Source organism: Hyaena hyaena, unplaced genomic scaffold (assembly GCF_003009895.1).
Source record: "Hyaena hyaena isolate Hyena2069 unplaced genomic scaffold, ASM300989v1 scaffold_80, whole genome shotgun sequence".
Classification (NCBI taxonomy): Eukaryota; Metazoa; Chordata; class Mammalia; order Carnivora; family Hyaenidae; genus Hyaena; species Hyaena hyaena.
The window spans coordinates 1903485-1928459 of NW_024080712.1; the positions used below are offsets into that span (position 1 = coordinate 1903485).

Genomic DNA, 24975 nt, shown 5'->3' on the forward strand with positions numbered 1-24975 from the left:
GGGGGAGACACTGAATCCGACGTAAGCTCCAGGCTCTGAGCTGTCAGCACGGAGCCCGATGTGGGGCTCGAATTCACAAACCACAAGATCGTGACCTGAGCCGAAGTCGGACGTTCAACTGACTGAGCCACCCAGGTGCCCCCAAATTAGGATTTTTAAATGAAAGAAATAAGTCATACGAGGACGATATAAGATACAGGGGGTCCTATTGTATCCTGAATACCAATAACAGGCTATAGTGATATCCACGCTTTACCCACCAGTTACAAATGATTAGGATAGAACAGATCTGTGTAGAGAGCACGTAATTCAACATGGTCAGCTACAAGGTCAGACATGAAGAAGGTGATAGAGAACACTTCAAATGTCCTTCGTGCCAAGGGCTGCGCCTGATAGAAACGTGAAGGAGAGCTCACTGGGCCATCTGACTAGCAGCAGAGCCAATATGCTTTCCTGTGCATGACTCTGGAAGTAAAAATAGGGAGGGGAGTGCGGGTGGGCTGGCTTTCCGGAGTTAAATATGGAAGACACACTCGGTTCTTGTTGCTCAATCTGAGACAGTGTCGGGAGAAGGCAAGTGACACAAAGGTTGTGAAGTCTCGTCAGCCAAAAGGCTTCTCAGGCAAGTTAGAGGTACCCCACATCCCTGTGAGGCTTGGTATCATGCGCAGTTCGAATGACTCCAACACCCATGGTATTCCTGTATCACTCTAGTGCCATGTCTGCATCGGTGACTCTGAAAAGACTTATGGAGGATGGCTTCATACGAGTGCTTCAAGAGGCACCAAGATTTCTCAAGACGAGAATTGCTTATCAAATGAACCAGAAATAGTGCTGGCTAGACAGTCAGTGTGAAGAACCAGACCCACAATACCCACAGTGCCTACCTTATTGTACTCAGGGCTGTCACATACAGATGTGAGTCCATGTAAAGCTCCCTACAGCTGGGCAGTGCACAACCTGTGCAACTATATATGACTATCCCAAGTGTATGAAAAAAGCTGGAGAAAACAGGCACAAACAAATCCCGCATCTAGATGGTTAATCTGACTACATTAGTGAGCCAAGAACAGACACCAGGTTAACCTTATTTCTATAAAGTGTGTTCTGCTTAGATTGAGAAACTTAGCAGCTTAACAGTATATACAGATTGGAGTTGAGATTTTCAGACAGAATGATCTCAATTTACAAGCTCTATGCACTGCCCACCGCAAACAGGTCTCCTAAATACAAGTGGTAAGACGAGGATGAAGACGCCTTACGTTCAAGGGACATTAACCACAACTGCCGGGGGTTCTAGTAGCTGTTTGCATGGTTGTTGCAGAAAAAATACTGACAGATTTGTATAATTCTAGTAGAAGTGACGCTAGTGTAAGGTGAAGAAACAGGACAATGTTCAAGGATAGAGAGTGTGGATGGTGGGGGAAGGGTAATCTAAGGACAGAGCCGGCATCGCCAACTCTGGTGGTGAAGGGGGCAGGCGGGAAGGTGGAGAGAGCATGCCCACAGCCCTACTCCTGAGGAAGACCCTGAAAATGTCTAACAATCAATGAGACATTTTTATCCCCAAAAGAAAAAAAAAAATTCATATCCCAGTGTTCATTACCATCTTGACTGGGCTTCCATACTAAATTCTAATTAAAAACATTTTTTCAACGTTTATTTATTTGTGAGAGACAGAAAGAGACAGAGCATGAGTGGGGGAGGGGCAGAGAGAGACAGAGACAGAATGCGACGCAGGCTCCAGGCTCTGAGCTGTCAGCACAGAGCCCGACACGGGGCTTGAACTCAAAAACCATGAGATCATGACCTGAGCCGAAGTCAGATACTTAATCGACTGAACTACCCAGGTGCCCCTATAGCTTCACTTTTTAATGGAAACTTAGATCTATATGAAAAAAATCACTGATGGTATTACTAAGCACATAGTGCTGCCTCTTCCATGTGCAAGGACATGTCTCGTGTCACCTGCAAATTCCAAGGTTACCAGTAAATGTGAAATATTTCAAACCTCACCGTCCCCAGGATACCTGAAGAATTCTTGGTGTGCGAGCTCTTTAAAAGAGCTGAACAACATGAAGAACAGGACTTCTTTCCAACAATCCAAAATCTCTTGTAACCATCAAATGTAGTGACGTTTAATGTAAAATGGAAACATTTTTAAAATCAGTGGAGTAACACGGGCGGCAGTGGGGGGCCGGGGCGTTGGGCGGGGGGGTAAGCTTCTACAAACCCAACACACCTAAAGGAGTCCTGGTTTTATGGACTTTAAAAAAGTGAACAGCCTGAAAAGTCTTATCTGCTTGAAACAAGTCCGATTTTCCCCGTCACCTGGGCTCAAAAGTGGATTCATTTCTACCTACCATCTGGCTGCTAGTGGTGAGGCGGGGCTGAGTGGCTGGGAGCTCTGAGTGTATTTGGAATTCGGAAAGCTAGAAAGACTTTTGTTGTTTTTTTTTTTGTTGGTTTGTTTGTTTGTTTTGGAAAGCTAGAAAGACTTTCTAGCTTTAGAAAGACATTAGTAGACTGCTAGACCAGGTGGGTGCCCCCGTGTCCAATCTTTACAGACACAGCATGGGTCTGTTTAGCCACTGGACATGCATCTGCGCTTGATACGGAGTGATCCAAGACTTTTTTACCCAAGGACCAATTTTCCCCGGTTGGGGGCGATATCACACCTGCTGAAGATGCGCGTCCTAACAACAGGGACAGAAACTCAAGCTCATGTCTGACCGTTCACAGCCAGAAACTCCTAAATCCATACTGATTCAGCACCACTGTAGTCAAAACAAGTAAATCCAAATCATTCTCAAGATAAAAAGCCGAAGGAAACAACGTAATCTACAAAATACATCAAATTGGGCGAAATACCACCCAGTCAGTAACACAGCAGTTAATTCTTTTGCATTACCCTCAATTCACCGGGCTCTGAGGGCTTCGACTGCTGTCGAATTTTACCCATTTCAAAAAGCAAAAAACCAAACAACTTCCAAGAAGATATTTTTCTAGATGGTGGCAATGGGTATTCTAGAAAACCAGACAGCCAGATAGAAGCCATCTGTAGAAACTACTGTAGTTTGCGATTTACAAAAGAAATGAACTAAACTGACTAACGTTTGCTGCTCCCACCAACCTGAATAAATGGCCCAGACAGTTAGCTGGGTCACAAAAACAAACCAGTGTTTCATTCGAAACTCACTGTGCCACCTGTGTATATGAGGAGACACTTGCCCAACCAAAAAGAGTCCAGAAAGCTCATGCATGTTCTATAATATCGCTGGGGGGGGGGGCGGACAGCATTTTCAAATATGCACGGCAAGAATCTTAGTAAGCCTACGATCCAGCATTCTCATTAACCAATGCAAGATATATCCTGTCCACTACTAGGAGTGTTCTGTGTTTTCATGTTTTCTGGAAAATAGGGGGCAAAGAAAGAAAGTCTTCTGTATAAGCCAATAAATAAAAAAAAAACATAACCTCTGCATCACATTAAAATGATGCCACCTACCTTCACCGGTCCATGTTCGTCGCTGGAGCCCTGCACCAGCTGCAGATAAGACATCACGAAAATATTCACCACGGCCCACTGTCTGTACATTTTGAAGATTTTAATATCCACTGATTACCAGGCAGTTGACATCAGGCAGCTAGAGAAAACTGTTTCAAAAGACATTCTCCAGAAGGAAAGTTCGAAATCCGAAGACTTCACATGGAAAAGCAAATCATCAGTTGTGATCAAAATCCAATGAAATGACTTCAATTAGTCAAGGAACGTTTCTGCACAATCTTATGCGGCAGGGGGAGAGAGATGAAAAAATTTTTAAATGCTCTCATGCTCCAAAGATAATCAGAAGGTGGACATGACTTCCACTGGACATGAAAAAGCACTCCAAATTCATGTCATGTCCAGCAAATTAAACAAACAAACAAAACAAACAAACAAACAAACAAACCTCTTCACCCTATGCCCTGGGTTCTAGTTGCTTTGTAAGGAGGTGGTGTGGCCACCAATATTAGCAGCTACGGAAGGCTGGACCCCAATTCTAGGTTCAAACTTTTTTCACAACCCTCATGGAAGGCTGCAGAAGCATGTGTCTTCAATCTGACAGATTTTGGCAGAAAATGCAGGGAAGTCTTGGCTGCAATCGTGTCGCGTCCCTACCAATAGCAGGGGAGTTTTTAAAACTGACTCAAACCCTCAGGATCGCTGTTCCTTTAACGCACATAACCTGTAACGTGAAACCACGGCACACAGGCACGAATGTTACATCACAACCTCACAACCGCATTGCTCGGGAAGGGACCTTGGACGCTCACACATCTACTGCCAGGGACACGCAGAAAGCAATCAAATATGCTTAAAAAACTTACCTGCGCACAAAAATAGCACACGAAAAGGCAAACAAGCACAAAATGATTTTTTTCTTAACAGAAGCTCCATAACTTGGGTCAAAATGAAGAACACTGATTTTTTTTTTAAAGAAGCAACAATTAGGTTTATTTGCATATACCAGCAAATATCTCATGTGCGTTGCTATAAAAACCATGTTTATCACTTTAGTGTGCAATTCTTTAGAAGCACTGGCTAAGTCAGCTTTGGGAATGGACTATGCTGAGTGGATGGATGCCACAACAGGCAAAATTCTAGAAAGTACTGAGATCTACTTTTGTGTTCTTCACTAGTTTCCAATCTTTGATTTCCAGGTTTTGGCTCGTTCAAACCCATTTCTTGCATTTCTGAAATCAAGGATGGCCTGCGAAATCTCTTCATTGGTGTTCATCACAAACGGACCTAGGGCAGAAAGAGACATTCAGAAAGTTCTGTGTGACGATAATATTTTCCTCTATCACTAGAAATGGTATGTATTTCTAGAGTTTTTAAAAAATTTTTAATGTTTAGTTTTGAGAGAGAGAGCGTGCACATGTGTACGAGCAGGGGAAGAGCAGAGAGAGGGAGAGGGAGCCCATTGTGGGGCTTGAACTTAAGAACCTCAAGATCATGACCTGGGTTGAAGTCAGACATTTAACCAACCGAGCCACTCAGGTGTCCTTGTATTTCTAGAGTTCTTAATCTGAAACTGACCCAGGCACATCTGAACAGTAAGAGGTTATTTTGCGGCATCTAATCCCTGACGATTAGAATACAAGTTTCTTGACTAGGACTGTGTATGGTTATAAAGATCAGACTCCAGATACACAAATGCAATTGCATCATCCACTCACCCACTGCAAGTTGTCATCAGCAATGGCCATCTCTTTATTCAAAACATTCCTGGGTTTGGTTCTATCACAATCATTTTTATAGTTGTTAGGTTTTTTTTTTCCTTTGTTTGTATTGAGGTGTAACTGACAAACAACGTTAGTTTCAGGTGGACAACATAATGATTCAATATTTGTGCATATTGTGAAATGATCTCCACAGTAAGTCTAGTTAATGTCCATCACCACACACAGTTATAGAATTGCTTTTTCTTGTGGTAGGAACTTTGAAGATTTACTGCAGTTGTTAGTTTTATAGCGTTATCTGATGTCAAGAACTGAACCGATCTGATGCAAGGAATTGGCAGATCTCATCATAGCTCTGGGGTCTCTGCAGTATACAAGGCTGTGTGCTTACATGAGGGGTTGCAGTCATTTTTGAAAAGTTGTAGCAACTCACTGACAATAAATAGGAGGTTACAAAACTTACAAGTCAGGAAAGCATCACATTTTGGATTTTCTAAGGGTCGGCAACCTTTTTCTGCAAAGGGCCAGATAGTATGTATTTTAGATTTCGTGGGTCAATCGGTGTCTGTCTCAACTACTCAACTCCTCTGTTGAGGTGCAAAAGTAGCCACAGACAACAGGAACGTGAATAGAGATGGCTGTGTTCCAATAAAACTTTATGTACAAAAACAAGCGGTGGGCAGGTTTCACCCACAGGTCACAGTTTGTTGGCACCTTTGTCTAATTCCTAGGTTTGAACTCGAGTTTTGCTACAAGTGGAGGAATTGAGGATGGGGGTACAGTGCTAGAAGGATCAAAGGGGGAAAAGAATGAGGCGCCTGACACGTAGAAAGAGGGCGGACTCCTGTGCGCTTTACATGCCTTCTATGGGAAGAAGTGTGGGTATAATTCTGCAGGCGATCAGGAGTCACCAAATGTGATCTAATTGCATTCTATAAAGAACATTTTGGCATCAGGGTAGAGAAGGCATATGGCCTCAGAGGCTGTTTTGATGGTGGAACTGTTAAGGGCAGCTGGGATACGGGACGCAGGAGGTGTGGGTACAGCAAGGAGTTCAGCTCTGGATACTCTGACATGAAGGTACTGGAAACAACAGAATGGCTTCCTGGCAGACGTACTTGGTAAGGTGTCAGAAACATGGATCTGGGGCTCATGAGAGAAACTTCATGTGGAAACAGACACTTGGACTATAGCAGATATGAAAGAGTGAGGGAGCCCTCATGTGCAAAACAAATAATCAATCCAAGAGGGCAGCCTGGAGAAGCCAACTTTTACAGGACATACAGAAGAAAGGGAAATGGAATCAGAAGATGAGAGCAGATCCTGGGCCAAGGACCAATGTTTTGCACAACAGAGTATCACTAGTTTGGACTCGTGGAATACCGCTCCTGTCTCCCAAATATTTTTCTAGAAAAATGGTGCACTTCTGGGCTTCCATTCTGACACTCCCTGGGGTATTCTGCTGGGCTTCTCAATGTAGCATGTGCACATGAATCACCTGGGAATCTTACTAAAATGCAGATTCTGATTCAGGAGGTCTAGCGTGGGGTCTGAGACTGCATTTCTCACCAACTTTCTAGTGATGCAGATACTGTTGTTTCATGGACCACACTGGGAGCTTGGAGAGGAAGCACAGGGAGCTTGGAGGTCTCCAACACCAAGTTGAGGAAGCGTGTCTCCTCAAATCCTTGAGAAGAAAACTAAAACCAGAAAGCATTTTTTTTGTTTTCTTTTTTGTTTTTTGCATACTATATCACTAAATTTCTTATTTTTTAATTTTTAAAAAATGTTTTTAATGTTTATTTTTGAGAGAGAGAGAGAGAGACAAAGTGCAAGCGACGAGCGGCAGAGAGAGAGAGGAGTCACAGAATCCGAAGCAGGCTCCAGGCTCTGAGCTGTCAGCACAAAGCCTGACGTGGGGCTTGAACCCACAGACCGTGAGATCAGGACCTGAGCCAAAGTCGGACGCTTAACCGACTGAGCCACCCAGGTGTCCCTAAATTTCTTATTTTTTTTAAGTTGACGTATAACTGATTATCTTGTATTAGTCTCCAGATGGACAACGCAATGATTTTATATTTGTATATATTATGAAACGATCACCACAATAAATCTAGTTAATATCCATCACTACACAAAGCTACAGGTTTTGTTTCTTGTGATGAGAACTTTGAAGACCTGTTCCTTTACCCACTTTCTAATATGCACTACAGTATTATTAATTGTAGCTGCCAGGCTGTACATTCTATCCCTCAGAAAGCATGCTTTTAATTTATCCACTCTAAGGGTTATGGCACAAACATTACTTGATAGTTATCAATAATCTCATAAGTACTCTTTCAAACTACAGTTTTCATCTTAAACCTTTGCACTGCCTCCCGAGTAATAAAAATGTTGTGAGAGACTGGAGGAAGATGGGGGAGACGTAGGGAGGTCCGTACTTGCCGCCTGCATCTCTCAAACAAAGAAGGGCCGAGGTCAAAGGACGCTGAGTGCAAGAGTCTGGGAGGAAAAGAGACAGAATCCACTAAGAAGACAGCCTCATAGGAGCGTGATTATGCACTGGGGAAGATAAAAATGGGCCAGGACACGGAGGCACAGAGGGGAGGGAGCCCCCTCTGCGGAGAGTCGAGGGGAAGAGAAAGAGCGGCTGAAACTGCTCATAGAACTGGCCCTGGAGAAGAGAGAAATCTTGGCCCAGGACGGACAGGGATCCTATCATCCCATCTCTGACCGCAGGGCGTTCAGAGAGATCTGATCTCTAACTGCGGAGCTTTCTTTGGACTGGGTACCCTGGTCCTAGAAATTCCCCCCGGAATAGATGGTGCGTAAGGGACTCAGTCGGCATCAGGAGGAACCGTTCCCCTACTCGATCCCCCGGTAGGAAGGGCCCTGGCTTGGGCCTGGGGAATTACACTTCGGGCGGTATCATTAATGCACACGGAGTAAGATCTAGAAACGAGGCTGGGGGCGGGACATAGTACCCGGCTCACCTTGGCTGCGCTGTGGCGCAGGGAGCTCAGACCCAAAAGAGTGATTTGCAATGCTTGGTTCGAGAAGGGATGGGGGGGCCGCCATTTTTCTCCCCACAACCACCAAGGCGGGGTTTCAGAGAGGGCTGGAGGGACCCGCAGTGGAGGTGAGACCCGCCTAAACAAAACCTGCCCATCTGCGCTGGGGAGCTGTTTTTTTTTTTTTTTTTTTTTTTTTACCAGAGCCCAGACAGATGATATGGAAGAAATAGCCCTTCCCCAAGACCAGCATTGATGCATTGCCATGATTAACTGTAGATCAATTCTTGCTATTCAGATATATTCTCCCTTAATTCATTTTTATCTCTCCGCTCCGCTGGACTAGGTATTCTAGTTATAGATTTGCTTAAACAGTCATATTTAATCCATTCTCTTGATGCATATTCGACACCTCTGTCGTTACCTTCTTTACTCTCTCTCTGAAATAATCAGACTATATAGTTTCTCTGGGTAACATTGTCTTCATTTTTTTTTTTCTACTCACCTCCTACCGTATTCTCCTTTTTTTCTATCTGAATTAAGTCTTTTAGTCTCTCTGGTTTTATGCTTTTAGACTGTCCTTTGTCTTTTGTTGTTTTTGTTTTTCTTTCGGTTTACTTGTTTGTTTGATTTGTTTGTGCGTCTGCATGCTTTTGTTCCCTGTTTGTGTGTCTGTCTGTTTTCCTTTCCAGGGCTACTCAAGAAACAAGCCAAAGTACACATGGTGGAGAGTCCCAAATAGCACTACAAGTAGGGAAATAAAATAACCAAAGTCTCAACAAGAGAGACCAAGGGAAACCATTAAAAGAACACTTCCTGAATGGAGAGACCGTGGACAGTATATGAGCCTCCTTTAATATAGCAGTACTCACAGGTGCAGAGCGCATAACAAGCTTTTAAAAGTTACAAGAGACAGAAAGCTAGCCAAAATGACAAAACGGAAGAACTCTCCTCAAGAAATTCCAGGAATAAGTGACAGCTAAAGATAAGAAACATAACTGACCAAGAATATAGAACAATAGTCATAAAATTAATAGCTGGGCTTGAAAAAGGCATGGAAGACACTAGAGAAGCTATTGCTACAAAGATTATGGACCTTGAAAATAGTTGTGATGAATTAAAAAATGCTATAAATGAGATGCATAATAAAATGGAGGTGGCCACTGCATAGATTGAAGAGGCAGAGAGAAGAATAGGTGAACTAGAAGACACAGTTATAGAAAAAGAGGAAGCCAAGAAAAAGAGAGATAAACTGATCCAGGAGCACAAAAGGAGGAGTGATGCAATCAAATGGAACAATATCCGTATCATAGGAATTCCAGAAGAGGAAGAGAGAGAAAGGCGCTGAAGGAGTACTTGAACAAATTGTAGCTGAGAACTTCCCCAATCTGGGGAAGGAAACAGACAATGAAATCCAAAAGCACAGAGAACTCCCCTCAGGAGTAACTTGAATCAATCTTGTTTCATTTCTAGTGAAAGGATAAAGACAGAATTCTGAACCAGCTAAGGATAAAAGGGTCCTAATATACAAAGGGAAACTTATCAGAGTGGTGACAGACCTATCTACTGAAACTTGGCAGGCCAGAAAGGAATGGCAGGAAATCTTCAAAGTGACGAACAGAAAACTATGCAGCCAAGAATCCCTTATCTAGCAAGCCTGTCATTCAGAATAGAAGGAGAGATAAAGGTTTTCCCAGACAAACAAAAATTGAAGGAATTCGCCACCACTAAACCAGCCCCACAAGAAATCCTGAGGGGGACTCTCTGAGGGAAATGTTGCAAGGAACACAAGGTCCCAGAGACACCACTACAAGCATGAATCCTACAGAGAACACAATGACTCTAAATCCATATTTTTCAATAATAACACTGAATGTAAATGGGCTAAATGCTCCAATCAAAAGGCACAGGGTAGCAGAATGGATTAAAAAACAAAATCCATCTACTTGTTGTCTACAAGAGACTCATTTTAGGCCTGAGGACCCCTTCAGCTTGAAAGTAAGGGGATGGAGAAATATCTATCATGCTACTAGAAGTCAACAGAAAGCTGGAGTGGCCATACTTATATCAGACAAATTGGACTTTAAAGTAAAGGCAGTAACAAGAGATGAAGAAGGGCATTATATAAAAATTACAGGGTCTATCCATCAGGAAGAGCTAACAATTATAAATGTCTACACACTGAATTCAGGAGCACCCAAATACATAAGACAATTAATCACAAACAGAAACAATCTTATGCATAAGAATGTGCTAATAGCAAGGGACTTTAATACTCTACTTATAGCAATGGATAGATCAACCAGACAGAAAATCACTAAAGAAACAATAGACCTGAATGACACATTAAACCAGATGGATTTAACAGATATATTTAGAACTCTACATCCTGAGCCTATGGAATTCACTTTCTTCTAGAGTGCACATGGTACATTCTCCAAGATAGATCACATACTGGGTCATAAAGCAGCCCTCAATAAATATAAAAATATTGAGATAATACCATGCACACTTTCAGACCACAATGCTCTGAAACTTGAAATCAATCACAGGAAAAATCTGGAAAACCTCCAAAAACATGAAGGTTAAAGAACACCCTACTAAAGAAGGAATGGGCCAATCAGGCAATTAGAGAAGAAATTTAAAAATATATGGAAACAAATGAAAATGAAAATACAACAATCCAAATTCTTTGGGATGCAGCAAAAGCAGTCCTAAGAGGAAAGTACATTGCACTCCAGGCCTATTTCAAGAAATCAGAAAAAGCACAAATACAAAATCTAATGGCGCACCCAAAGGAACCAGAAGGAGAGCAACAAGGGCGCCCCAAACCCAGCAGAAGAAGAGAAATAATAAAGATCAGGGCAGAAATAAACAACATAGAATCCAAAAAAACAGTTGAACAGTTGGTCAATGAAACCAAGAGTTGGTGTTTTGAAAAATAAACAAAATTGATAAACCTCTAGCCAGGCTTCTCAAAAAGAAGAGAGAGCACCCAAATAGACAAAATCACAAATGCAAATGGATTTATTACAACCAATCCTTCAGAAATACAAGCAACTATCAAGGAATACTATGAAAAATTATATGCCAACAAACTGGACAACCCAGAAGAAATGGACAAATTCCTAAACACATGTGCACTACCAAAACTGACACGGGAAGAGATAGAAAATCTGAACAGACCCATAACTAGTGAAGAAATGGAATCAGTTATCAAAAATCTCCCAACAAATAAGAGCCCTGGGCCAGATGGCTTCCCTGGGGAATTCTACCAGACATTTAAATCAGAGTTAATACCCATTCTTCTCAAGCTAGTCCAAAAAATAGAAATGGAAGGAAAACTTCTGGACTCATTCTACGAAGCTATCATCACTTTTATTCCCAAACCAGACAGACTCAGCAAAAAAAGAGAACTACAGGCCAATATCCTTGATGAATATGGATGCAAAAGTCCTCAACAAGATACTAGCAAATCGAATTCAACAGCATATAAAAAGAATTATCCATCATGATCAAGTGGGATTCATTCCTGGGTTACAGGGCTGGTTCAATATTCACAAATCAATCAATGTGATACATCACATTAACAAAAGAAAAGATAAAAAACATATGATCCTGTCAATAGATGCAGAAAAAGCATTTGACAAAATATAGCATCCTTTCATAATAAAACCCTCGAGAAAGTCGGGATAGAAGGAACTTACCTAAACATCATAAAATCCATCTATGAGAAGCCCTCAGCTAACATCATCCTCAATGGGGAAAAACTGAGAGCTTTCCCCCTGAGATCAGGAACACGACAGGGATGTCCACTCTCACCACTGTTGTGTAACATAGGGCTGGAAGTCCTAGCATCAGCCATCAGACAACAAAAGGAAATCAAAGGCATCAGAATTGGCAAAGAGGAAGTCAAACTTTCACTTTTCACAGATGGCATGATACTCTACATGGAAAACCCGACAGACGCCACCAGAAGCCTACTAGAACTGATCCACAAATTCAGCAAAGTCACAGGATTCAAAATCAACATACAGATATTGGTTGCATTTTTATACACCAATAATGAAGCAATAGAAAGAGAAATCAAGAAACTGATCCCATTCACAACTGCACAAAAAACCATAAAATACCTAGGAATAAATGTAACCAAGGATATAAGAGATCTATATGATGAAAATTATAGCAAACGTATGAAGGAAATTGAAGAAGACACAAAGAAATGGAAAAACATTCCATGCTCATGGATCAGAACAATAAATATTGTTAAAATGTCAATACTGCCCAAAGCAATCTACACATTCAATGCAATCCCAATCAAAGTTGCACCAGCATATGTCTCAAGGCTAGATCAAATAATCCTAAATTTGTATGTAACCACAAAAGACCCTGAACAGCCAAAGTAATATCGAAGAAAACCAAAACGGGAGGCATCACCATCCTGGACTTTAGCCTCTAAAGACTTTAGCCTCTTTGTCTAAAGACAAAGCTTTCATCATCAAGACAGTATGGTATTGGCACAAAAACAGACACATAGACCAATGGAATAGAATAGAGAACTCAGAATTAGACCCACAAATGTATGGCCAACTAATCTTTGACAAAGCAGGAAAGACTATCCAATGGAAAAAAAGACAGCCTCTTTACCAGATGGTGCTGGGAGAACTGGACAGCAACATGCAGAAGAATGAAACTAGATCACTTTCTGATACCAAACACAAAAATAAAAAGATGTATGAAGGACCTGAATGTGAGACAGGAAACCATCAAAACCCTAGAGGAGAAAACAGGAAACAACCTCCTTGACCTCCACTGCAGCAATTTCTTTTTTTTCTTTTTAATGTTTCTTTAAATTTATATCTAGGACAGAGAGAGTCAGCGTGAGCAGGGGAGGGTCAGAGAGAGAGGGAGACACAGACCGAAACAGGCTCCAGGCTCTGAGGTGGCAGTCAGCACAGAACCCGACGCGGGGCTCGAACCCATGAACTGCGAGATCATGACCCAAGCGAAAGTTGGACGCTTAACCGACTAAGCCACCCAGGCGCCCCAACTGCAGCAATTTCTTACTTGACACATCCCCAAAGGCAAGGGAATCAAGAGCAAAAATGAACTATTGGGATCTCATGAAGATAAAAAGCTTCTACACGGCAAAGGAAACATTAATAAAACTAATAGGCAACTGACAGAATGGGAAAAGATAGTTGCAAATGACATATCAGATAAAGGGCTAGTATCCAAAATCTTTAAGGAACTTACCAAACTCCACACCCTAAAAACAAACAATCCAGTGAAGAAATGGGCAGAAGACATGAACAGACACTACTCCAAAGAGGACATCCAGATGGCCAACAGACACATGAAACGATGCTCAGCATCCCTCCTCATCAGGGAAATACAAATCAAAACCACACTGAGATACCACCTCACGCTGGTCAGTGGTTAAAATGAACAAATCAGAGGACTCTAGATGCTGGCGAGGATGTGGAGAAACGGACACCCTCCTACACTGTTGGTGGGAATGTAAACTGGTGCAGCCCCTCTGGAAAACAGTGTGGAGGTTCCTCAAAAAATTCACAAAAGAACTCCCCTATGACCCAGCAATAGCACTGCTAGGAATCTACCCAAGGGATACAGGAGTGCTGATGCATAGGGCACATGGACCCCAATGTTCACAGCAGCACTTTCGACAATAGCCAAACCATGGAAAGAGCCCAAATGTCCATCAACTGATGAAAGGATCAAGATGTGGTTTATCTAGACAATGGAATACTACATGGCAATGAGAAAGAATGAACTCTGGCCATGTGTAGCAACATGGATGGACCTTGAGGGTGTTATGCTGCGCGAAATAAGTCAGGCAGAGAAGGACAGATACCATATGTTTGCACATATAGGTGGATTAGGAGGAACTTAACAAAGGACCATGCTGGAGGAGATGGGAAAAAATAGTTGGGGAGAGGGAGGGAGGCAAACCATGAGAGACTCTTGAATGCTGAGAACAAACTGAGGGCTGATGGGGGTGGGGGAGAGGGGAAGGGAGGTGATAGGCATGGAGGAGGGCACTTGCTGGGATGAGCACTGGGTGTTATATGGAAACCCACTTGACAATAAGCTATAAAAGAAAAATAAATAAAATAAGTAAAAAAAATTTTAAAATGCTGTGAGTCCAATCTCTCATTATATAGAACCTTGTTATAGCGGACAGCACAAAACACGGGGTCAGGAGACCAGCGCTCGAATCCTAGCTCCACTACTAACCGTCACTTCCCATCAGAGAAGCCACAGATCAGAGCGAGGGGCAAACCAATGCGGTGAGAGGTGGGTGAGCAGGGTGGCTGGAAATCAGACAGCCTGACTGTGAATCCAGCTATGTGGCCCTGGACAAGCCAATGAACCCTCTGTACCTCTACTTCCTCATCTGTAAAATGCGGATGAGTACCAACCTCGTAAGGTTGCCCTGAAGATTAAATGACTACGCAGAGGGGCGCCTGGGTGGCTTAGTCGGTTGAGCGTCCGACTTTCGCTTAGGTCATGATCTCGCGGTTCGTGGGTTCGAGCCCCGCGTCGGGCTCTGTGCTGACTGCCAGCTCGGAGCCTGGAGCCTGTTTCAGGGTCTGTGTCTCCCTCTCTCTCTGACCCTCCCCTGCTCACGCTGTCTCTCTGTCTCTCCTAGAAATAAATAAAACATTAAAAAAAAAAAAATTTAAATGACTACGCAGAAAGCACTTTGACCAATCCTCGGTAATCCTAGTAAATGATAAATGCTACCCAAGTATCTGTTAAGTAAATAAATTAAATATATTGATTTCATTTTCCTCATTTATAAAAAGGGACATGACTACATCGGTGCTGAGGACATTTCCTATTCCAACATTCTAGGACCTTCCACGCTTAATTTGCAGACACAAAATTAAGGACACTCCCTGATAAGAAAGACAAGGTCCTCAACTAGTTCATTAAACTGGTACTAGTTCTCAAACAGCCAGGAGATGGTTGTGGCTGTCTTTAAATGTTCACAGGTAAAAGAAAAACTTCCTGGGGTTTAAAAAGTTATAAAAAAGAACAAGCAAACCAAACAAGATGCTTCACCTGCTCATTAACGGAGACGTCAAGGGACACATCTATCTTGTCTGGTTACTCGGAGCTTGAAGGTCAGGCACATGCAGCATTCCTGAGATCCAAGCCTTGGAGACAGGCTTCCCCCAACACGAAAGGAGGATGGCTTTGAGCAGTCCCGTCCCTTTGGTCTGTCACCGACTTGGTCAGACTCTTGGTTTTCCTCATTGGTGCACAGGAGACCATGAAACTCAAAAGACTTGGATCCCACACATCCTTTTCCCACCTAAATTCTAGTCACTGTTAATAAAGATTATGACTCCTCTCAATCTGTCTTCAGGCTTTTTCCAGAAGAACAAACTATTCTGGCGCTCATCCACCAAGATAAAAGGAAGCAAGAACCATGAACCTCTGGAGCGGAAACTGAAGCATGCAAAGTGGAGGTCAAATGCTACAGGCTTACTGGAGTATGATTCAATGTTTTCCTCGTAGTTATTAATAGAACAAAAAAGAGTATTCTTTAAAGACTGTTTTTTTAGTTTCAAGTAATCTCTACACCCAATGTGGGGCTCGAAGTCACAACCCTGAGGTCAAGAGTCGCACACTCTGCTGACTGAGTCAGCCAGGCGCTCCAAAGAATAGTTTTTAAATAATCAGTGTTCTTTAAATGTATGATCAGCTGGGGTTTGTTTTTCTGAAATCATGGTGTATGTATGGGAATTCATGCAAAGCAAGGTCATATAATGGGATTTCAATGCATGGTAAATTTAATAATACATTTTATAGGTATTTAAATAAGTTGGCAAAAAATTTTAATTTTTTTAATGTTTATTTATTTTTGAAAGAAACAGAGTGAGTGGGGGGGGGGGCCAGAGAGAGAGGGAGACACAAAATCTGAAGCAGGCTCCAGGCTCCGAAGTGTCAGTGCAGAGCCTGGTGCGGTTCTCAAATTCATAAGCCACGAGATCATGACCTGAGCCGAAGTTGAATGCTTAACCAACTGAGCCACCCGCGTGTCCCGGCAAAAACATTTTTTAATAAAAATAAACCAATACTAAGTTGGAGTTTACGTCCTTTTAGATGTTCCTCATTTAATAGAACAACAATATTATGAGGAAGTCAAGACAACAAAGTGAGGTGACTGGGTGCTTAGACCAGGATTTTCTGCCTCTATTCGTTTTTTGTTTTTAGTAGTGATTCAAATAATTTAGAAACTTCCAAAGGGATATTCTTAAGCAGTCCCTATTTTTCACAAATAATACAATTGACTACAAATGGTACTGAAGTCACTGTTGCTTTTAGTAAAGATAAAATGGTATTTGAGCAGCAGCCCACAAAACCTTTCTTTAAGTTCAAGTTCCCTATGATACAACACAAAACACTATTTTTGTTTACCCCATAGTTCTAAGTTCAATGTCATCCACATGATGGGTACTCAGGAAATGTTTCTTCACAAGAAAGAGAGAATGAATGTAGAAATAAATGCCATGTACATATTTTCCTCTGACAATGGAGCGACACACCAAAATCTTTGAATTCGTAGACAAAGAGAAGAAAAATCCAGCTCATTTTCCTAGTAATGCTATACTGGTACACTACTTTCAAAGAGGAAGAAAATCAACCAGGAAAATTGCTGTTGTTTGGCACTTACCATGCTGGACGACTGGTTCTCCTAACGGCTCCCCAGCAATTAGGATGAAGTGGTTTCTCTCAGGATCCTCAAGTCAAGAAGAAAACATCAAACAATAAACATGCAGATTTTTGAATGTCAAATTAGAAATAATCTGAAGCTGACATGCTGGCCAAATGGACAGTGTTCTCAATTCTCAATATAAATTCCAGAAATATTTTCTGTGTAATGCTCAACATGGAAATGCTTGTTCCTTTTTTTTTTTTTTTTTAAGTTTTATTTATTTAAGTAATCTCACAACCCTGAGATCAAGAGTCATACACTCCTCTGACAGAGCCAGCCAGGTGCCCTCGAAACATTTATTCTTTTTTTTTTTTTAATATTTTTATTTATTTCTAGGGGAGAGAGAGAGAGACAGCGTGAGCAGGGGAGGGTCAGAGAGAGAGGGAGTCACAGACAGAAACAGGCTCCAGGCTCTGAGCTGGCAGTCAGCACAGAGCCCGACGCGGGGCTCGAACCCACGAACCGCGAGATAATGACCTAAGCGAAAGCTGGACGCTTAACCGACTAAGCCACCCAGGCGCCCCCTTTCAATCCTTCTTTTAACCACATGTCAATCTGTATTCCTTCAGCAAGGTCCCCATGAATTGTGCCAGTTAAAGAGTATCGTTTTGAGGGCAGCTAATGAAGAATTGATTGTCTGCCTTGACAAACTACAAGTGAATGTGCTAATCCATGAGGCTTAAGACTTTCTCAGTACAACATCAATATAAACATGCATCTAAAGGGGACATCGAGTCTTTCCTATAAAACCTACGTGCTCCTGGTCAGGGAGCCATCCTGACAAGGGCACCAACTGTGGGCAAAGCAGCACAGGGAGGCTTCGCCCCTGAAACAGAGGCTGTTCCAAGGTGACCAGAACAGTCCAGGATGAAATGCCCAGAGAAGCATGGAGTCGATCCCAATCTCTAAGAACTCTGAACAAGGGAAGACTGTTTGGAAGCCATTGTTGGGAGTTTGGGCTTCCTCCAAGAAGTCAGATGGCCTGGCCTAAACAATCTTAAACCTAGCAGAAACCAAGCCCCCTGTAGTTGCCACGTGTCATGGAAGGCTTCAGAGTAAGGGTCAGAGAAGACAGTCCACCCTCAGGAAGAAGACGGGGTCCCTGAAGCCTAAAATGTGTCAACCTAAGACAAATCAAATGCTAGGATGGAGCGGGAAACCTGGGGACAGAAACGATGTGATCAACATCAACCCTCGCGTGCCCTCCTCTCCTGCCCCAGAGGGCTGGCCACTCTAGAGGAAGCCGCCCTTACCTAGTGAAGCGGGAGATAGGTGCAACTGTGGAAGGCTCAGAAAGTGAGTAGCAGTGAAAGTGCTAGGAGCTGGGGAGTATACCAAATCCTTATTCTTATTTTTTATGTTTAGTTTTGAGGTGGGGGAGAGGGGCAGAGGATCTGAAGTGGGCTACAGACTGAGAGCAGAGAGCCCGACGCGGGGCTTGAACTCACGAACCGTGAGGTAGTGACCTGAGCTGAAGTCGGACACTCAACCTACTGAGTCACCCAGGTGCCGTCCAAACCCTTATTCCTGACCACAACACAGTGCAAATGGGATTAAGGGGAACATTGGGAAGTCGGATCTTCCTTCTCTAAGCCTCAGGCTTGCTTCCAAGTGAAGGTGACCCTGGCCTGGGGCCTGGAGTGAATCAGGATACCTCAGAGGCTTTTTCTAGCTGTAGAAACTGCTATGTGCCCTGAACCTTAGGGCCTAAAGCATGAATCCTCATGATGTAACATGTATCTGATGTGACTCTCCATTAAATTAGGTGCTTAGATCAGTGAACCTTCTGGCTACCATTATTGGGCACCCATTATGTACTAGACCAGGGGTTAGCAAACTTTTCCCTGTAAAGAGCCAGAGAATAAGTATTTCAGGCTTAGTGGGGCCTCGAGTCTCTGCTGCAACCAGTCACCTGTACTGTTGTGGTGTGAGAGCATCCACAGACAAAGAGAAATTAATGGGCATGGCTGTGATCCGACCAAACTTTATTTACAAAACCAGGTTTGAATCTGGCCTACTGGATGTAATTTACCAACCCCAGTGCTAGACCTGGGGCAGACTCTTTTTTGTTTTTTATATGTTTGTTTATTTCTAGGAGAGAGAGAGAGACAGCGTGAGCAGGGGAGGGTCAGAGAGAGAGGGAGATACAGACTCTGAAATAGGCTCCGGGCTCTGAGCTGGCAGTCAGCACAGAGCCCGACGCGGGGTTCGAACCCACGAACCGCGAGATCATGACCTAAGCGAAAGTCGGACGCTCAACCGACCAAGCCACCCAGGAGCCCCGGGCAGACTCTTGACATACGTAACCTCACATATCCTTTCTAGTAACTCTATGCAGGTGGCATCATTATTTTGATTTCGTAGACAAAGAAACCGAATCTCAGAGAAGTTGAGAAACGTGTCCAAAGCCACACAGCTAACAAGTGGCAAGGCCAAGATTCCTCCCTTCACGATCTCCTTCCTGTTGTAATCTATGGGGGTACTTTCTACTTATTCATGGATAGAGGCATCACACACCCATTGAAATACTAATTTTTAAAAATAATTTTTTCATAGAGATCTTTCTAATGCCTGGATGGCTCTGGCCGTGCTCGAACCCAGTAATGATTCCAGAAGTCTGCACAACAGAGCCGTGCCTCTGGAACCTGTGAACTGATGTCTTAGCCAACTCTTTGCTGTCCCAGGTGCCCCCCTGCCCGTGCCCCCCGCTTTCTGGCTCCCCTCAGCAACTCCTTCTGGTGGTTCTTTCCACTTTCCAAACCCTTATCATCTGTAACGTGCTCTCTGCTAGGTTATAGGAAGAGCCGAGGTGCCAAGTTAAACCTGATAATGTGACAAACAAACCCATGACCAGTCGGCTCTGGTCTGTGTGTGGCTTCCGGGCCTCCTTCCTGCACTGGCCCGAAACCATATCTGTGGGTCAAAAGGGCCCATTTGAAACAGCTCGACCTAATAATCGAGGTGCATGGACCCCGAGATGTGCATTTTCTCTGGTGCTCATGACATTTCCTTCCTACGTACTCCATAGGTGTGCTGCTACGAAAGTGGGCGAAGACGCACTGATTCTTCAAATCCACCACATTCCACAATACCAAGGTCAGAGCGCCCGAGGCAGGCAGATTGCCTCTCCGCCAGTCACCTGCACCATGACGTCGTTTCCATCACTATTTTTCAAAATTCATCTTATCAGGAGCTTTTACCCAATTGTCTCTTCCATCCTCTTTAATAGAATGACACAAAGCCATCAGATTGGCGCAGCAGGCTCACAAGGGAGTGAGACAATCACCCAAGGGAATGAAATAGAAATATCAGAAACTCTACCTAAGGAGCGGGGGTTCAACACAAAGGGACTATGAAACGCATATATGTTCCGCTCAGTTCAAAGTGAGGCTGACTTGCACAGGGCTCTTTGTGAGCATGGAGATCTGTATTTATACTCCTAGGGGGCCGCCTCGTTTTCACTGATGCTACAAATAAAAGAAAGAGACAGAGAAGCACATGTTGCCCCCAGATGCAAATTTCTAGGGGTAAACAAAGAGACTTCAGGTGATTCCTGAAGACAAGGGATCTGCATTGATAAAACCTTAAAATAAACCGATAGAAGTAACAGATGTTAATGAAAGGGGTTGACAGATTTGTGGTATAGTTTCTTTGCCTAAGAAGAGAGAACATTTTCCAGCCACTCAGAAGAGATAGCAGGCATTTACCTGTGAACTAGTAGAAAGTGCAATTTTCGAAAACAAAAGATTATTAATACTTACCCTGTTCTGTACCTGGACACTGTCACCCTCTCCCAGCACCGCTGTGTGATGAGGCTCTATTTTTTGCTGCTCATCCTCAGGCCCTACAAAAGAGATGACATGTGAGACTGAATGTTCTTTATAGTACGTTTATCATATGGTTACAAGTTTGCTTAACTACACAGCGCCACAATATTAGTTTCAAACTCAGAAATAAGAGACTTAGGAATCTTATAGGATGGTGTGGTTTCAAATGCCATTAGGGAAACACACATATAACTGCACCATAAACTTGTAACATTTTTTTTTTTTATTTAAATGTTTTATTTATTTCTAGGAGAGAGAGAGAGCGTGAGCAGGGGAGGGTCAGAGAGAGAGGGAGTCACAGACTGAAACAGGCTCCAGGCTCTGAGCTGGCAGTCAGCACAGAGCCCGACGCGGGGCTCGAACCCACGAACCGCGAGATCATGACCCAAGCGAAAGTCGGACGCTTAACCGACTAAGCCACCCAGGCGCCCCTAAACTTGTAACATTTTAATGACTTCTCTGAATTAAAAACCAACAGTGTTCACAGGTGGGGACCTGGCAAATGATAAAGGGCCCACGGCACAAAAAAAGATTAAGGACCTCTGCCTCGGAAGCAGTGGTGTGCCGGTCACCGTGTAAAAGTGGCTTTGGGGGAGAAGTGGGAGGACCAGCCTGATTTTTGGTGTGTGCTCATTTCCGTGGTGGAAAGGCTCCCACTGCGGCCAATTTCAACTACCAACGGGAGGTCGGGGAAGAGGTGCACAATCAGCTCCCATGAGCCAGCCCGTCGGCCCCAGCGCTCCATTAAAGGTCCCTTCTCTACTGAAGACTCAGGTCCACAGACGTCCTGGAAGTAAGCAACAGAACTCCACAGACTTTCTACTCATGCATGGGTCTAGCAATGAAACAGAGGTCTGGCACTCTAAGAACAAGCTCATTTAGAGCTGGGTGACCTCCTTAACTGTGATATGGAGAAGCATTTTATTAAGTGTGCTACACGGAGATTCCCAGGAGCACTGGATCACGTCTCTTACCTTCAACTCGTTCATACACAACACCCATATCCATTATCCACATGGTCCACTCCAGCCCCTCATTTTGTTATGTAGCTGTTCCATCACGCATAAGCCAAAACAACTTATAAACCCCCTTCGCTGTCTTTATGGAGGGGGCTGGCAAGAGACAGTTCTCAAATAATGCTGGATTGAGATTCCTCAATCCTTGCCTGTGGTGTTCACCAGTCTGTGAGCAAATCTGGGTTTAGAAACGAGGAGTTCAGGGGCGCCTGGGTGGCTCAGTTGGTTGAGCGTCCGACTTCGGCTCAGGTCATGATCTCAGTTCCTGGGTTCGAGCCCCGCGTCGGGCTCTGTGCTGACAGCTAGCTCAGAGCCTGGAGCCTGTTTCAGATTCTGTATCTCCCTCTCTCTCTGACCCTCCCCCGCTCATGCTTTCTCTCTCTCTCTCTCTCAGAAATTTAAAAAGGAAAAACGTTAAAAAAAAAAAAAAGAAGAAGCGAGGAGTTCATGTTTTCCTAGGAGCGTCAATCCTAATTTTATATGGAGCCCAATTTCTGCCACTCTCTTTGCTGTTCTAAGAGAGGAACCACAAGACTGATTCTGAAGACACCTTCACATTCTGTGAAATGTCGCAGCCTGGGCAGACCTTTTATTATGACGCTAGAGTCAGGTTTCCAGATCTGTCATTGTAAGTGTAACTCGCTTCTGTATTATTTTATGAAATGTTTTTTTAATGTTTCTTTTTGAGAGAGAGAGAGAGAGAGAGAGAGAAAATGCATGCACACATCAGTGCAGGAGGGGCAGAGAGGGAAAGAGAGAATCCCAGGCCAGCTCCGAGCTCGATCGCAGGAACTGAACTGTGAGATCATGACTTGAGCCAAAATCACGAGGTGGGACACTTAACCGACTGAGCCACCCAAGTGTCCCTATTGTATGAAATGTTTAAAACGATCCCTGAAAACAAAGACTGCTTCTATATTCCTATCAGTTCTATGTCATTTCACTCACTTGATTATCTCCTGAACCTAAAATAAGTCTCAAAGAAAAAATACTTTATTGTTTCCGACTCCTTTCAATTAGAAACAGAGCCAAATCAGATAATAAATAGTTTCCATTGAGAAGCTTCGCCAAGAATGTTAAATCTAATAGTGCAGTTAAGGAAGGTTTAAACTGAAAATGATTGGATTGCAAATATTTTTGTTTGCCTAAACAGTCCTAAAAGGGCAAAATACTTTAAAACATATTTTCAAGTTAGTGCCGCAGCTCCAGTGTGTGATTGATTGCAGGGCAACTTTGCCCCATATGCCACATTTCCTTTCTCTTCTCTTTATAAGAACTGCTGTCCCAGGGACTGGCCATTCCACACATTCTGGCACTTTCAGTAGAGTTTGAGATCATCAGTTTTATATGTACAAAGCTCTCTTGTCTGATGCGATCAGGACTGCTGATTGAAAAAGACAATCAACTGCCTCCAACATTTTAAATTAAAATTTTTAAATGTTTATTTATTTTGAGAGAGAGAGAGAGAGAAAGATGGAGGGGGGGAGGGGGGGAGAGAGAGAGAGAGAGACAGAGAGAGAGAGAGAGAGAGCATGCAGAGGAGGAGCAGAGAGAAAGGGAGAGAACCGCAAGGAGGTTCTGCACTGTCAGTGCGGAGCCTGACACAGGGCTTGATCCCATGAACTGTGAGACCATGACCCGAGCTGAAGAGTCAGACACTTAACCGACTGAGCCACCCAGGCGCCCCTCTGCCTTTTAAATTAGAGTGTAAATGTGCATACATTTGCCAATATTTAGAAATACAGTTAAAGTGGGTCTGTTGATTGGATTGAAGCATTGTCTTTCTAAAGCAGAACTATAATGACTATAACCACTGAAATCCTTCTAGATGATTAGTTTCTCCCAATCTTTTCTGGTCATCTTCCCCATACTAATTCAAAGGCTCTCCTTTGGTAATTCACTTTTACAAAACATTTGACTTAGTGGTTCTAGAAATACCAACTTTTTTAATGCTTACTTCATTAATTTACATATTGTTTCACTGAATTACATAATCGCAATTATTAGTGCCACTGGCCGAACAGATCTGAGAACAGGCGCGACTGCCTTGAAGTGCACTTGAATTTGGCCAGAAGGAGTAGCAATGGGTGGGCAGACCAGAGTTCATCACCCTGGGTGTCCAAGCACTTCATGCCAGGTGTTCCCCATGGAATGAGCGCAGTGCTTACTCTGGTTCCTTCTAGGTAAGCGGAGGTCAATTTGGAGGGCTTTTAGTTTCCCCACCTTTACTGAGATCTGGCGGCTGTGTCAAACTTAATACTCCCCAGACCCAGAAGTAAAGGGCTGAGCATAAACTATGCATGAATAATTACTTATTTAAATAAGTCTGAAACATCTCACTACCCGCATAAGCCAGTTCCATGTCATTTCAATAACCATAGACAAATATTTTTAGATTTCTAAATATATTTTTTTTAAGTTTGTTTATTTTTGAGACAGAGAGACAGACACACAGACAGATAGAGTGTGAGTGGGGGAGGAGCAGAGAGAGAAGGAGACACAGACTCTGAAGCAGGTTCCAGGCTCCGAGCTGTCAGAACAAAGCCTGATGTGGGGCTCGAACCCACGAACCGTGAGATGATGACCTGAGCCAAAGTCGAACACTTAACCGCCTGAGCCACCCAGGTGCCCCTCTAAATTTATTTTCTAAGCCCACACAGTATACCTGACACTGGCCCCTCTAGGAGGCTGACATCGAAGCCGCAGGGATACAGGATATGAACTGCTCTACCCTTTGATCTCTGTGTCAATGTTTAATGTCGTTCTCATCTCGGCTTTCTGACTATGCGGTTTTTAGTTTCTGATTTTTAAAAATCATATACTGCACATATTTCAGCTGAGGGCTGGTCAAAGGACCCGTCGCCTCTGTAAAAGATTGTTGTCGAAGATCTCCAGCAATTTCTAATGTTAAAGCCTCCACCTGTCCTTATTCACAATCTACTGATACCCGTCTTTTAAGAACTTCCTGCATCAAGGAAAGAATATTCAATGGAAAAAAGACAGCCTTTTTAACAGATGGTGTTGGGAGAACTGGACAGCAACATGCAGAAGAATGAAACTAGATCATTTTCTCACACCATGCACAAAAATCAACTCAAAATGGATAAAGGACCTGAACGTGAGACAGGAAACTATCAACACCCTAG

General features: G+C 43.3%; 2 protein-coding genes across 5 annotated transcripts in view; both read right to left on the minus strand.

The window, feature by feature from the left end:
- VEGFD (vascular endothelial growth factor D) overlaps window positions 1-3598 on the minus strand; it is a 30945-nt gene extending 27347 nt beyond the window's left edge. Inside the window, exon 1 of the mRNA XM_039233948.1 lies at window positions 3509-3598. Coding sequence (XP_039089879.1) covers window positions 3509-3598 — 90 coding nt within the window. The remainder of the gene's footprint in view (window positions 1-3508) is intronic.
- Window positions 3599-4490: 892 nt separating this feature from the next.
- Window positions 4491-24975, minus strand: part of PIR (pirin) — a 101744-nt gene continuing 81259 nt past the window's right edge. For all 4 annotated transcript variants that reach the window (XM_039233905.1, XM_039233902.1, XM_039233904.1 and 1 more), the window contains exons 8-10: window positions 20748-20830; window positions 16945-17011; window positions 4491-4792 (exon numbers count right to left, since the gene is read on the minus strand). In XM_039233905.1, coding sequence (XP_039089836.1) covers window positions 4680-4792; window positions 16945-17011; window positions 20748-20830 — 263 coding nt within the window. In that variant the 3' untranslated portion in view covers window positions 4491-4679. The remainder of the gene's footprint in view (window positions 4793-16944; window positions 17012-20747; window positions 20831-24975) is intronic.